A 15067-nucleotide genomic window follows, 5' to 3' on the forward strand; every position below is an offset into this window, starting at 1 on the left:
CTCTGTTATATAGTAGGTAGCCATGGATAGGGCGGAGGTGGAGTCGGAGGACCGATGATGCAGAGGTTAATCACTGGCGTTAGTTTTTAATAAACGGTTCAGAGAGAGGCGATCCCCGAAGCAGCTCCCTAAAGAGCAACGCGAACGAGCTCGATCATCAATAACATCTTCGGTCTCGCGAGCCTTACTCGTGATCCTGCAGGTCTTTCTGACTGCTAGTGTGTATGCGTGCTACAGTGTAAGAGCCACTTACTCCTCGACTCTGTTACACGAACTATGCACACAGGCTGCGATGGTACCCTAACCGAAGATCCTATCTCTGTGGTTATTAATTAACCATGTATGTATATCGTATAGGCATACGTCGTTCGGAGCATGAGTATATAGAAGAAAGCCTTCTTTCATCACCTCGCAGGTATCAAATATGTGTACATACGCGCCTCTATATACCCCTAATTCCTATGCCTATAGTGCACTCGTATGTCGCGTTACGAGGTGTGTTCGATATTTCCGGTAATTTGGATAAATGGTGAAATTGCTAACATACCTTAGTAAAATCTCGCTTACGTTGGATTGACTTACCCGTTGATCGAGGTGCGGCTGATGAACCATGACAAGGCAGATTTTGCGAATGAGTGCCAGGTTTGCAGGAGTAGCGAGTCCGATCTCTCGGCCGACTTCTCGAGGAAAACACTGGCCGCTTCATCCGGCTCATCGTTGTTCGTTCCGACTCCCAGTGGCACCCAGAGATTGCGAAGATCCTCTCGTATCTGCGTTTCGTCCACTTTGTACCACTGCACACCCCGAGAAAACTTGTTAGCACGTTTGTAGTTGAGCATTTTTGTTTCTTTTTTATTTATTTATTTATTTTTTAATTTAAATAGTTTTTCACTCAGAATTTGAATATTTTTTGAACACAGTTTATACCGTTTCCGAATACAGGTATAATACCGCCATTTGAACTGTCAATTGAGATCGTCTCGTTTTGTTTTCATCTACAAAAAACGATTCCCAATCAATAGTATTTTACAATTATATCTAAGTTGTAAGAGTGAATTAGCGATGCAAAATTATTAAACAGTTGTAAAAGTCAATTCTCCAACGGTTAACGAGTGTTTCATATTACAAGTAGAAAAAGAGTACCCTCGGTATTCTCGGATTAATTTTGTTGACTAACGGCGATTAATTGAATAAACCAATACATCGCCACGATGCTTAGAGGAGAATCACTAATTACTAATAAAGATTGAAGGAGAATCGGAATGGCAATAGAACACAGTCACCTCAGTGATTGGATTAAATTGTTGTTTGTTACCGTGCGCGGCGGTATATATTAGGTATAATAACCAATTATGCGAGATATCCGCAGCTGGGATTGGGGAACGAGTCCAATTGAAAGGTAGCGGTTAGTACCACACGGTCTACATAATATCCCGCCAGCTCTCGACTAATCTGTGCGCGCGGCAGCGGACGTTGAAATTAAACGAAATTGTAATCAACGCGAGTTTTTGTCTCGTTCAATCTGCGGCGCTCGCCGAGCCACCGGGGGGGGGGGGGGGGGAGGGGATGAAGGCGAGGGTAATTAGGCGGCTTTCGCGCTTCGCAACGGGGGACACTTGTTGCGTTCCCTCAATCTCTCTTTCTCTGTCTCTCTTCGTCGCTTTCCGGACTCTTCGTCCGACCACCTAGGCCGAGGGGGGAGAGAGAGAGAGGGTAAGAGGGTGAGAGGGTGAGAGGGTGAGAGGGAGAGAGGGAGAGCCGGGAACTCAGACGAACAGACGGACGACCGGAGGAGAGTAATTAACGCCTCGCGCCAGGTGTGCCGACCTAAGGAGTTGTTTATGGTGCGTGCCATGCCTGTCCAGGAATGCTGCGTACCACCGGGTCTCCTCGCGATCCTTATAGTTAGGTGGTAAAAACACAGGAAATTACTCTTGCTCCGGCACTTCCGCAATGCTGCTGTCCTGCTGCCTACTAACGTCGCGTCGCTGAGCCAGAAGAACGATTATCGCAATCCTTGTCTGGACGATTTTTATTATGGTAGGTATACCGAGAGGAACGGTGAAACTCAATAGTAATTGAAGTAATGGGACTCTATTGGTTGGTGAGATCGAATCGCGACAAGGCAGGGGAGTCAACTTACTCGCATTATGGCGAATGAAATGTATAAATTTTTGGCGTCAAGAGGCGGATTGAAATTATCTTGGTACGATGACTCATCCGTCATCAATGTTCAATAATAGAGGTTGCCAAACATTCCCGAATCACTGTATCGACTATTTGAGGTCTACTAGACCCGATGAATTGCACCACCTACTACGTAATCTCGGCAAGACGCGTTTGACAGTTAAAGTTTGAGGTGGCGACAAAGCTCGCAATTGGATGCGCAATTAGACGTCTACTAATTATAAATACACTTCTAGTACAGAGTCGAATGTATATGCGATATGGTGGAATATTAAAGATCGAGTCTTTACACGAAGGGTGAATTTTCTCACTAGTGCAATCTGCATATCTGTATAGTTAAAAAATTATACAAAGTGACAAAAATTATTTGAAAATACCAGGCAAATAATAAAACTGTTTCTTATTATGAAAATAATTATTATAAACATCGAATTTCAGTACACGTTGAGAAAAATGCACGTATACACATTTTCCACGGATTATGAGACTCCGTTAACTCATTTCCATGATAATCGATGTACCAAAATAGGCCGTCCGATTAATAAGTTTCAGAATATTCGAATTACCTTCATTCATATAATAACAATAATCGTCCTCTTCGATCTGACAAAATTAAAACCACAAGTTTCTAAATAAAAGAGAAAACTAGTTACGGCATGCGCATTATTTTCCCAATTTGTCAAGCATAAATGATGCAGTAAACAGATAATGTTACACGGAAAATGAAGGTACTGGTTCGAACCAAGTAGCCTGCAAGTATGATGTATACACACACACACACATATATATATAGGACTCTTTGACAACGGAAATCGCCTCGGCTAATGACGCGAAGAGGAATGCCCGGGTTGCAAGGTAGGCGAGCTACCGCCTGGCAGTAGCAGCGGTGCAGCCATTTGTAACACGCCGGAGGTAAAATATCTCGGACACAAAAACCGGAATCAAAGTGTGATGATGCCTCCGCTGGGCACAATTAGTGCACGACACATGCTGCGGCGCTGTAATTAAAATTATTCGACGTCCCGCCCCCTGTTTACTTTTACATATACACCTGTACGTTGTTACATCGATGTATGTGTGGCTTTATTCGGGTCCGAGTTATTTATCTTGGCCGTGCTCTTCCACTTTATACATCGTCATCCCGCAATGCCCAGTATACCTGTAGAAGGGTGTCGAATTTTTATTATACGGGATGTGTAATTATTCGGGGTGTATTATGTATACTTACGATATACTCTGCTAATACGCAATAATTAAAGTTTAGTCAACGGGTGTTTATATGAATAAAATTTAGAATTAAAATTCTACGAGAATTCCAAATTTTACCAAGTTCATAACTGGAGACACGATTTTTCTGACGAAAATTTAATAGTTGGAAATCGAATTTTAAATGGAAGGAACTCGAATGACTGAAATATTCTGTAAAATAACGAGAAATCAATCGAGATAACTAAGATCCTTGAAAGTCCACGTTGCGAATGATTTGTAATCCGGCGATAGGGCTGAAGAAACGAAACAGCAAGCGTTGAAGATCATGAAAGTCGTTGTGTAAGTAAGTCTTGCGATAAACGGTAAACGGTTCCAACTCATTGACATTCTATTTACGTCTATCTTATCACGCGCTATAGTTCCAGTTAACCAAGTGACTTCCACTGTTCACCAATGATTTCCCAACCATCTACAACGTGATTTCGAGTAACATGTGGCGATTTCTTGTGATCCTATCCCACCCGGAAGTCACTGAAGAACACCTAGAAGGTTCGGAAATGATCGGTAATCAGGAGTAGCGTTGGAAATCACTCGCTGGATCACTCGACGATTGGAATCGTTAAATTGATTATTCCGAGCGATCGGTTTACGTCGTCGCGTCGGTGGTGAAAAGGCGGCAATAGAATAGCGAACGACGTACGCGCAGAATGCGCCATGGCCACGTACCAACACGCCGTAGGAATCTCAAGAGCTCCACTTACGGCGGTCAAACATCCCTACAATTCGCCGCCCCGAGCGGCGTAAACGCCGCGGCGTTGTTTATGGTTTCTCGGGTCGTGCCCCGTCCTGGTTTCCCTCACACGTGGTCCTCCTGCACCGCACAACCGACGCCTGCGACGCCACGTGGATCTGGTGCACCAGATCTTCCACCCTTTCGCATCGTTTTATGGATTTGCAGCCGATGTTCGTCAGGGCGCGAAGCGCCAAGAAATCGCGTTCATCGCTCGCCGAAATACTCGACGTATCGGATCCGAGGCTATATTGCCCTTTGCTTTCAGGGCGTGCGAAGATTTCGAACAGTGCTGTGCGATTAATCGATAGCTTCGATTAGTAGAGTTTTTCGATTCATCGTTTTGCCAATTAATCCAAGTTGATTTATAATAATTCTGCAGGTCAGTCGGTATGTGAATTGAAACCGTCGATTAATCGATTACCTAATTGGAAGAACGATTAAACGAGTAATCGAAACTGCAAGATTATAGTCGATTAATCGCACAGCACTAATTTCGAATGATTCCATCACAACTGTCCACACGATTTTATGCGATATCAGAAAATTGTACACTGATTCCCCTTCTTAAACCACAAATATTCGGTTTTTCAACCTTCCAAACAAATCCTTTCAAATCGATACGATGAATTGTTATTCATAATTATGATGTACTAGTGATTTCCGAAAAGCATATAAGGTTATCGACCATTTCTTCAATGAAAGTGGCAAAAGAAAGAACATTAGAATTGAATCCCTGCCCCCTCCCCCTGACTTTTTTACTCGAAAGTGATAACTTTCTGATATTTTTAGAAGAATTTATATAACAAAAGCAACAGATTTGTGTGTATAAATTCCAAGGTTGCGTAATTTCCTCTTTTTCTTCCACTGAACTTTTTACGTTACACTAAATCACAAATTCACGGTTGACGTATTGATATGGTGACTAATAGAAATAGTTGAAAACATTTCGTAACTCTTCGCATTGATCAAATTATAATTTTTCCTTGACTAAAATTCAAACAAGGTATAATCTAATTGGACTATCTAACAAATGAAGCTCCTAGTCAATCGGTATTCGAAACCACGTTTATCATCCATTTGATGGTCATGGAACGGAGCATGTAGATTAAACGAGATTGATCTTTAAATTTTGCTTTTGCACAGGAAGCTTTTATTCTTTCTCGTTTCGCACTGCCAAAAAATTTCCCGACTCTTCTCAGACTTCAAGGTTTTCCCTGATCAGTGGTTACCATGAAAAGGGACTATGGACGTAGAACTTTCCGAAGCGTGAATCCGAAAATCGAAAATTCAGCCGATAATCATGGAATAACGATTCGCGCCAATTATTCTTCGTACATAGAAAGAAAGTACGAGAGTGTCGTTTTTTCATTTTTCACCAAGCTCCAAAACGAGGAAAGAAGGGTGCAAGCATGCAGGGTGGGTTATAGCCGCGGCTAACAATAAGTAAGCGGAGAATTTTCCCCAGAAATCGATAAACCGTCAGCCCCTAATATCCTTAAGCATAGTCCGGCATCAGAGAACTTTGCTCTCAGGTTGGACAAGTGTGTTGTTATACACATACACGCAAGACGCGGGGCGTAAGATGGACGTGTGCATGTGCGCCGCAACGCTACACCGTGGTGTTTTAAGGTTTTAAAAAGGGGCAGAGGCGCACTGAAATATTAAGTGAGTGATGGATGGCGCTCCGGGGGGAACCGAGGCGACGAGCCCGAGACTGGGGCATCCGGGCGAGGCTTCTCCTCGGGGCCCCGACGATATAGCACATCTCGCGCCAACCGGATTCCCTCAAAAATCTTCATCCTCGATTCGTCGGTGCTGATTTTTATCCGGGTTATGGTGCTCGCCGAAAATCGAATCATGACGAAGTTGAATTTTTATTTGATTTCATTTTTTTCAAAAAAGACGGTTCGGTTACCCCGCAGGATGCGGTCCTCGATCGAATTGATTTGAAGAATTACATGTATGATCGGAGGCAAAGAAGTTCAAACTGAATTGTATAATCAAAACCGGATCAACGGTATGTATTTTTCTCAACAATTCAAGGATATTTTTTGATCTTCAAAACTACTGGCCCTCTTGTTTCTTTTATTATAAATATCGCACTACACGGATGTGTAAAAAATTTTGCAAAAACATTCAAGTGTCATTCTCTGACACGATTGGCAAATATAAATTATACTATAGATTACGTATACTGCCATACAATGTAAATATGAGTGAATATCAAGGCTCGTAGAAGTCGGAGCGTTCTGTACCGGGATATATCGAGAATCGAGCAAGCAGACAGCTTTACTGCATGATCATTAATTACCGCTTATCGAACGTCTAATCCGTAACGGTCTCGAGTAAGGGTTTAGCCTAATCCCGAAACGGTGCAAAGTGCGTGATACAACGTCGTTAGCTCTGAATCTCAAGTAAATATAAGACATCGAATATACATTCATTGTATAGGTAATTATCACGATCAGACTTTGGGATCGAGAATATTCCCCGCATCCGATGCGGAGCATCGTCAATTTACACCGCGATTAGAAGCCGTTAAAAATTGTTCTTCCTTTACCCCATCGACGAAGAACCGCTCAAGTATATGGATCATTTTCCCAAGCAAATGCCGTTGTAGAGGAAGAAATCTGCGAAATCGCCCGACAGTTTTTGCCCAATTTCGCGAATGTCGATAGAACCAGAAAAGTCCGTGCAAGTTGCACGTATACATGGGTTAACATGATAAAAAACGACTTTTATAGAATTGAATTCGGGTATCCTGACATTTAAATTTCCTGCCACCGGATGTCGCTGATCGCGAGTTCCAATAAAATAATAAATACACCCAGAGACCCAATTCGAGCCCTGGTAACGGGTATAGCTCAAGTGTCTGCATCAGAGACATAGATACGCAGAATCCCTCGCCCGGGGCTCGATCAGAAACTTGATATTCTTTGCAGGCGCAAGCTCTCTTCTCGATGTGATGTGATGTGCTGCTACCGACCCGAAGCCCGGTGGTGCAGCGGGGGATGTATTTTCGCGTGAACTGCTTCGTTATATACGGGAAGGTTGTGTAAGGCGAGGCAAGGCAAGGTAAGGCAAGGCAAGGCAAGGAACACAGCGCGCGAGCAAAGGAGCCGTCACGGTTAGTTAGACTTTGCAGTTTGCAATCGAGGCCGCCGCACGGTTCCCCGGCTCCCGCTAATTTTCCCCTAGGTTCGATTTTTCCCTCTTTTTTTCCCTCGTCGAATGGTTTTCTTCGGTGCTTTGGAGCGATGCGTCCCTGCTATCGCGATGTTAACGAATCAGGTCTGCGGTGCGCCGGTAACGCGCATTCTACGTAGAGTGCAGCACACGTGCACGAGCTTTGGCTCGGTGCAAATTGGAGAGTCTTTACTCCAAGCCTTGCAGCGGGTAATTATAAATAGGCTGGGAGTTCGAGAGGCCCGCAGCGCGAGCAACGCGAGAGATGTTTCAGGAATATCGACGACGTAATTACGCATAATTACCGCTTCGGAGCCTCGCAGGGCACACAAGACAGGCAGGCAAGCCTGGCCGCCTCTTATTCTTATTCACATTCTCATTCTCATTCTCGCTCTTCGTCTCCTGCTCTTTCTCCGCGGATACACACATCCGTAACCTCACGCAGGGCGTAGGACGCGCCGTGTCGGGAACCGGTGGTTGGCCTTGTACGATAATTGTACTAATTATTACCGGCATACCTCCCCCTCCCTCCTCTCTTCACCTTCCCGCGGGCTCCGCGCCCTTCGCAAGTCCTCGCCTCTTTTAAAATCGAATCTTTTCCTCCAACAACCGCTGCACGCGCGCCCTCGACTCTTTCGGACATTGTTATTATTCTTACTGATTTTTTGTTCTCCTTCTCTTTTATCGTTTTTCTCAAACACCTTTCGTTCCCCACGGCCACACGAATTCAACGCTCGTTCGCACGCGGCCAAATTCAGAACTCAAGCCGCCTAAACTATCTATCCTTTCCCTCAGAAATATCCGGTAAATCGAGCGCGAATAATCGAACTCATTGTGTTCGAAATTCGAACTTGTGGATCCCGGAGCGCCTGCGGCCCTGTGACAGTGACGCAGAACGCGGTGAACGAACACAAACACGCATTCGCATACCTAGTCGAGCCACTCGATGCTACGAGGAAAGCGCGGGGCAGCGCGCGCATGCGCAGACGGTCGGGAATTCCCGCAGCCTTGCGATCGTTCCTCCGTAGAACGGGGCGTCCGAAATTCCCGAGGTCACTAGTAAGCTAAGAGCGAAGATTTGACTCCTCACCTGGGTTTTGTCGTAGACGCGAAGACGCTCGTCTGCCTTCTGCTTGTCGTATATCATCCGCGCGATTCCGCCGCGGGGTCGGTAACTCTTCATGACTGCGCCGCTTCCTCGGCCCGATGACAACAACGCGGCTGTGGGTCCTTGGGCGGCTGCCAAGGCTAGTAGAATCGCGTAAACGTGTTCCATTCGCTGCGAGGATCCGTACTCACACTGTCCACGAGCCCTGTGCACCGGGCCATTGTCGCCGCGACTTGGCTTATCCGAATTTATCTAAATACCGGAGGACACGGGTCAGATCCGCGCTCTGTCACTCTACGGAAGACCCTTCTCCCCGTCGGCACGTGGCCATGTTGACAGAGTAATCGCCATCTCTTGCTGTAGCCCTCAACTCGGGCGGTGCGGCGATCTGTGCTCCGTCGGTAACGCAGGGGCCCGATGCATTACCGACCGCTGTAGGATTCGCGCGTTTGAATCGTCGCGCGACACCGACATGATGTTACTCGCTTTATATCTCCGGTTTTACACCTTGGTGAAAACGGGTCGGGGCTATCAAGCCATTGTTCGAGGTTTTGAGTAGCCTCTTGCAAGGAGGTAGTCGCGTTTCTGGTACTTATTCAAAAATTTCATTCCGATAATAATTGTAAAATAAACTGTAGGGTTCTATCAGACACTTACAATTAGTCGTATATACTTATAAATGCGAGCTAGGAAATGTTACGCAATACAGTAAGATTACTGGTGTTGATATGCGTAAAACAAGAATGTTTTCGACGCACATTCTTCTTGTATCCGAATTGTATGTAATAATTATAATTGACGAGTGACTTAAGGAGGGAAATAGGTGTAGATGCATAAAAAAATTTAAACTTTCTTCTTTTATAAATCACTTGTCAAACTATTCAAAAATATGCTTACAAAATTTCAAGTCATATTTCCAATTCGTTCAAAAGTCATAAGCGATTAAGCGTGAATCGACGGAATCGATGCAGTTCTTTAGACAGTAAGGAAACTGGAATAGCTCGAAAAGATATGTTGCAAACTGAAAACGAAGCATATGAAGCTGAAGAATTGCTATATGGTACTGGAATCGCTGATTAAACAGTAGGTTGTTTGAATTGATTCATTACTGCCTCTAATTAACCTTTTCTGCCACTTTTTTAAGTACATAAAGAAAGTAAATTCTTTGTGCAATTCATTTCAGATAAAAACTGGAGCCTCCAAGATGTAAGTAATCTGCTCAATCGGATGGGGACCTATAATGCGCGGCGGCTGGTATCTCCGTTACTTTTCGAGGAAAATGTTTGAAAATTTTAGAATGCATTTTCAAATATATGTATAAAATGACCTCACGATATCAATAAATTATATAAATTCTTCATCTGTTGAAAAAATTCATGAAAATCCCTGTAAAAACGCAGTCCTATACCTCCCCCCCTCTCCCTTAAGAGCTGTCGGAGAACCGTCTTTGGTTTCTAAGAATATGCATACCTGTAACTACACTGTACATATTGAATTCCATCGTTATTTTTCTTGAGGTGTTTTCAAGCGATCCGTTAATTTTTTTCAACGAGGTTATCAGCCAACATATGACGTCTGTTCCCGTGCAACGCGTCGCCTCCCCTTTAACCGAAATCTCGAGGGAGCATGCCGAGGACGAGGGAAAAAGTTTTATGCTTTCTTTACGTGCAGTTGACGTTAGGGGGAAATATTTTCCCATTTTTACTGGTTCTTCTCCATGACTCGCGTGCGATGCGAGATCATTCAATTTTTTTGATTCATAATCTGTATTTTTTGCCCCCAATTGTCTTTCTCACGTCACTGACAATAGCTAGGATTGAGGATTATAATCAAACTACGTTAATACAGTTACCGCGAATTCTCCTAAAACTTTCCATTTGGAACTCAGTTGTTTTCACTCAATATTTCTCTTGCCAGTGAACCAACGCACAAAAGCAGCCGTTCCATCAATCGCGGATATTGGAAAAGTGGCGCGAAACCAACAGAGGTTCGCTTGAAACAAGGGCGTTTGGCCTCGGCGATGTTGTTTTGGCTAGAGGGGTCCTCTCGCCTTGGGGACGGGAACAAGCTGGGCTTTGGTAATTAACGGTTTGGCCCGCGTGAAATTGGCCAACAATGACGAGGGGATGGCGTCTACTGTTTCAGTCTGCGTCTTGGGCGTCGTTCGGAAATAAGAGTATGCACGCGCGTAGACATACGCCCGAACGTCATTCGAGAGGCAGTTAAATGTACCGGGTGGCGTAAAGGCCGTCAGGTACGTGCGCACGACGCGTGTGGGTCATGTAGAACCTGCGGCAACTCCAAGAAATAAGTGAGTATTATATTCCGGATTCTGCCGTGTGCGGGTTAATTTACGGGCGACCTTGATTCGCCCCCTCCATCGCAGTCCGAAAGCGCCGAGGGAGGGAGAGGGAGAGGGAGAGGGAGAGAGCGAAAGGAGAGAGGGTGAGGCGGGACGAGGAGGTGAAGGAACGCTTCCGAGGTGAAGTGTATGAAGTACTTCCCCCTGGCTTCAGACGAGAAGTAAAAAACAACTTTTCATAATTACTCAAGAATGCTGCGTAATTACTCAGAAATTCGATCGTAATTTCTCCATATAGGCTTTTTCGGCGGTCGGTCAGTTGGTATTACCTAGATAGGTAGGTATAGGTGCGTGAGAAAGTATACTGGGAAATTCCCACGCACCAATTATCCGCTCAGAGGATGAAACAAAAAGGATTTCAAAAAATCATGCCTTAGGTATTCATCGGAGGAATGAGTCATGCGATTTACCATAGGAATTTCTTCTGCATCTATAATTTTACTAATTCCACTTTCCTACGGATTATCTCTTGTGGGAGATTTTTTTTGTCTATGTCATTGTGAAGAAAAACATTGTTAGAATCTACGTGAGCGCGTGTTTATTTTCTCAACAGTAGAAGATTTTCCGCGATTTTTATCGGTTTTCGTTGAAACGCAACAAGCACCCCAACTGATACACTTTATCATATTTTGTAACTGACGTTTAGTGTTCCTACATCTGAGAAGCGATGAGGAAAAATTTGGCGAAAATGTAAGGCAGAAGGAATGAGATTCGTTAATTTCAAGCCCACTCCCTCGAATTAACGGTCAAAGATGGCAATAACTGAAACGTGCCATGTAGCGGTAATTTAGGGTTATCGTTTGTTTATTTCCGGGTGCAACGAAGGGTGTAATAAAAATGAGCGAAGTGTAACGAAGAAGCTTAATGGGATTCTTGAGTGATGAATATTTCAGAAGTCGTTGTATCGATGCTGTCGTTCCCCGCCCCGAATCCTCCGACGGGCATCAACCCCCTGGAGCCACCAGCTTCGGCCACCCTCGCGGCGCCGTCTCGCGTTGCCGTAATGATAATTCATTAATTTATGATAAGCTGCGCGTTTCTCCCCCTCCCCATAAATCATTTTCGTCCCTGACGTTAATTGCCAGTCGTCCCCCGCCACCTCCGCCCAATTTTTCTCCATCTCGTTACCGCGAGAAATGAGATTTTTTTTTTAATTGGTGAATTTTTCACCGCTGCTGACACCTCGATCGGCCTAACTTAGGTATATATGTATATAACGTTCTTCTTCGTTTTTCGTTACGAATCTTGAATGCTGAAACGCCCAGCATATTATCACCTGCGTTTTTCACTCGATACCTCGGCACTCCGAATCGGGCCCAACGCGCGCGTTGTATTAGGCGATGTGGATTTGCTTCGAATCCTCGGCTTCGCAATGTGTTTGGGCTAGCTCCAAAACCCTAAGACCAAACACAGCCTCGGGTCCGGCTTCCTCCGACTACACAGGCTCGATTATGCAGTCGCCTCGATGCTCGTTACAGCCTGAAATTCCACAATAGTAAGCCATTTCTAAATGTCTGGCAGGCTGTACTAGGTGGGAACTTTCTTTCATGCATGGAGATCGGCGAGTCATCCGGCACGCAAACATCGAAAGCAAAAGGAGAACAGGTACACACAATTTTCAATTATCATAATTACTGCCGTGCTGCTGCCCGAGGCTTCAGTGTTGGCGATGATGAGACCTCGTAATGAAACTGGCGGAGGGTTGCACGAACATATGTTGCATGCACAATGTCGAAGAGGTCCAAGAATCCAAAAACGTACAAATATTGAGCTATTGAATTTTGTTTTAAATTGTTGCAGTCTGCAGCATAGGCACTTGATCCACGCGTTGTCCAATATCCTGCAGTTGTGATTAATTCGTTGAGGATTTCAAATCAAGACAGAACAATGGCTGGAGGATGCTCAAACTACTATTTGAGAATTCTGTCAACACCATTTCTTCAAGATAAATTGGGAGAATTATTGTTTGAAAAGACGAGTTCAAAATGTGGTAAGTGCCTCGTGCAAAAATTGTCAAGATTTCGGGTGATAGCAGATGAGACTGGAATGTGGATGCGAATTGCTGGTCGAGGGTGGTTAGATTGCTGTTTTCTTTTCCCTTTTCCCTCCTTCAATTTTACTAATTCTTCTTGGTTTTTCAATTTTCCTTTACCCACGAGTCAAATGGATTAATCGCATTGATTGGAAAAATTTTAGAGAGCATAGTACCGGTGTTCAAAAAGACGGGTTAAAAATATCGCAAGTACCTACTCGATTCACAAAGTGTCGCGATTTCGACTGCTAGGTACTGGATATGTACATGCACGGTGGATGAGAATGGAATGCTAATGCATTGCTGATCGAGGGTCGTTATCGTTAACGCATCCCCTATTACTTCCGACCCCACTTTCCTCGAGTCCTTTTCAATGTCTCTTATTCTTCTTGATCCGTCAGCTGGTTTCTTTAAGAAAATCTTTCACCCATCGCACAAATGGATTAAAATTGATTAGATTTTTGTCGCATTTGCGCGATGGGCAGTACGGGGGTAATAATGCTAATTTGATAAGTAAAAATGCAGCCGACGACGGTCTGGGGACGGCGTCGGCTGGTGATGCAGGACGCGTTAGCTCGGCGCGGCCGAGCGGACAGCGCAGCACGGTAGCCTGTCGCCGCTAATGTCTCGTTTTTGTCCATCCTGACCCATTCATCCCCCGCCCCTCGGCCCTCGCCCCGCCAACGCTCATTCCTCCCATCTCGTTTCTCTGCCGCTCTCATCCTTCATACCTCTTCTTGTTCCTCTTCACTTCGCTGCCTCTCATAACACCGCTGCAGAGGAACCGCGTAGCCGCAGACAGCGATGCAACCAGCTACGTAATGATCACGCCTGACCTCAAACCTCAAACTCTGAAGCCACTGCCTAACTCAATCATCCCACCAGGAATCTTCTCTGCTCGCTGCTGTTCCTACCTATCTTCTCACTTCCTTCGGATCTCTGTTTCTCTTCATTCCGCGTGGTAGCTGTCTCCGCTTCTTTACATTTCGATTCACGGTATGAACGAAACAGGATCAGGTTGAGGACGAGGAAGAACTTGCATTGAATCGTGAACAAATGAGGCAAAATTTCACTGGTTTCCATGTTTTTATCCTGATCGACCAGGGGTTGACCATTCAGTCCGCTACATCAGTCACGGAAATCTTCTCGAATCACTCCTACCATCCTGGAAATCGTTCGAAGGCTGTGATAATCTCGGTCATTCCTACACGCAACATCAGTTTCTTCTAATATTTAGGAATCCTTGAATTCATTGCAATTGAAAATATATAGGTTCACCTAGTACGTGTAGGAGTTCAAAGGTATTCATTTCAATTCCATGCAGGGATACACATTCTAGTCCTTAAGTGTTTGGAAATTTGCGAATATCTGTTCAAAAAATCAGTTAAGGAAAAAAAAGAGACTGAATATCACTTGCCATATTAAACTTGAGGTCTGATTTCGCGACTTGGCAAGTTAATCCACAGGTCGGTGAGTGTACAATCAATCGTGTACGTAATTGTTCCTAGTGTAGTGGCAGGGGAACATCAGACACACTCACACATATCCCTCCACGAGTTTGGTAAAAGAAATTAAAGGCCGAAGAGATTCGGCGCTGAATGTTAACATGAATTTCCAGTGTGTATCAGGAACGTGAAGATGTAAAGATAGATGTAAAGGGGGGAGAGGACGATTCTGGTTGGTCTAGTTCGAGCCTCCTCCAGAGGCGGCAGCTGGTAATATCTCTGATCCGAGTTGGCTGCGGAGGAGTAATAACGTAATGACATCGAGAGTGGCGTAATAATGACAGGGCGATCGGTGATCAGGTATGGGCAGGCGGGTTATCCACCGTGGCGGAGGTCGCGGCCGGTGCAAGACTTCCTCCCATTCTTCCCGCGTCGCTCTTCGACTTCTTCCTCCAGTGCTCGTCCCCGTACGTCTTCTCCCTCGTCTCCTCGTCTCCTCGTCTCCTCGTCTCCTCGTCTCTCCGGGGCCTCTTCGGCAATAATCATTCTTACTGGATTCAATTTGAATAATGCCGCCTGCGGTTTCCATCCCGAGCCCCACGCTCCGCATCTCCTTATTATCTCACGTGGTCCGTGCACCGTGATGCCTCTTCTCCTCTCCAGCTTCCTCTCCTCCTGAACTCGATATTATCGACGAACGGACGCTGAGCGACGCCGATCCTCACGACTCGCACTGCAATTCTTA

At 45.0% G+C, this 15067-nt stretch overlaps 1 protein-coding gene across 2 annotated transcripts in view; it reads right to left on the reverse strand.

Moving 5' to 3' along the window:
* The window catches only part of LOC124406857 (protein-L-histidine N-pros-methyltransferase), a 26921-nt gene extending 18097 nt beyond the window's left edge, over window positions 1-8824 (reverse strand). Inside the window, exons 1-2 of one of the 2 annotated variants that reach the window (XM_046882503.1) lie at window positions 8466-8824; window positions 583-794 (exon numbers count right to left, since the gene is read on the reverse strand). In XM_046882503.1, the coding sequence (XP_046738459.1) occupies window positions 583-794; window positions 8466-8651 (398 nt within the window). In that variant the 5' untranslated portion in view covers window positions 8652-8824. The remainder of the gene's footprint in view (window positions 1-582; window positions 795-8465) is intronic. The other variant, XM_046882502.1, reaches the window with a different exon arrangement.
* Window positions 8825-15067: the final 6243 nt, after the last annotated feature.

This window comes from Diprion similis, chromosome 6 (genome assembly GCF_021155765.1).
Source record: "Diprion similis isolate iyDipSimi1 chromosome 6, iyDipSimi1.1, whole genome shotgun sequence".
NCBI lineage: Eukaryota > Metazoa > Arthropoda > Insecta > Hymenoptera > Diprionidae > Diprion > Diprion similis.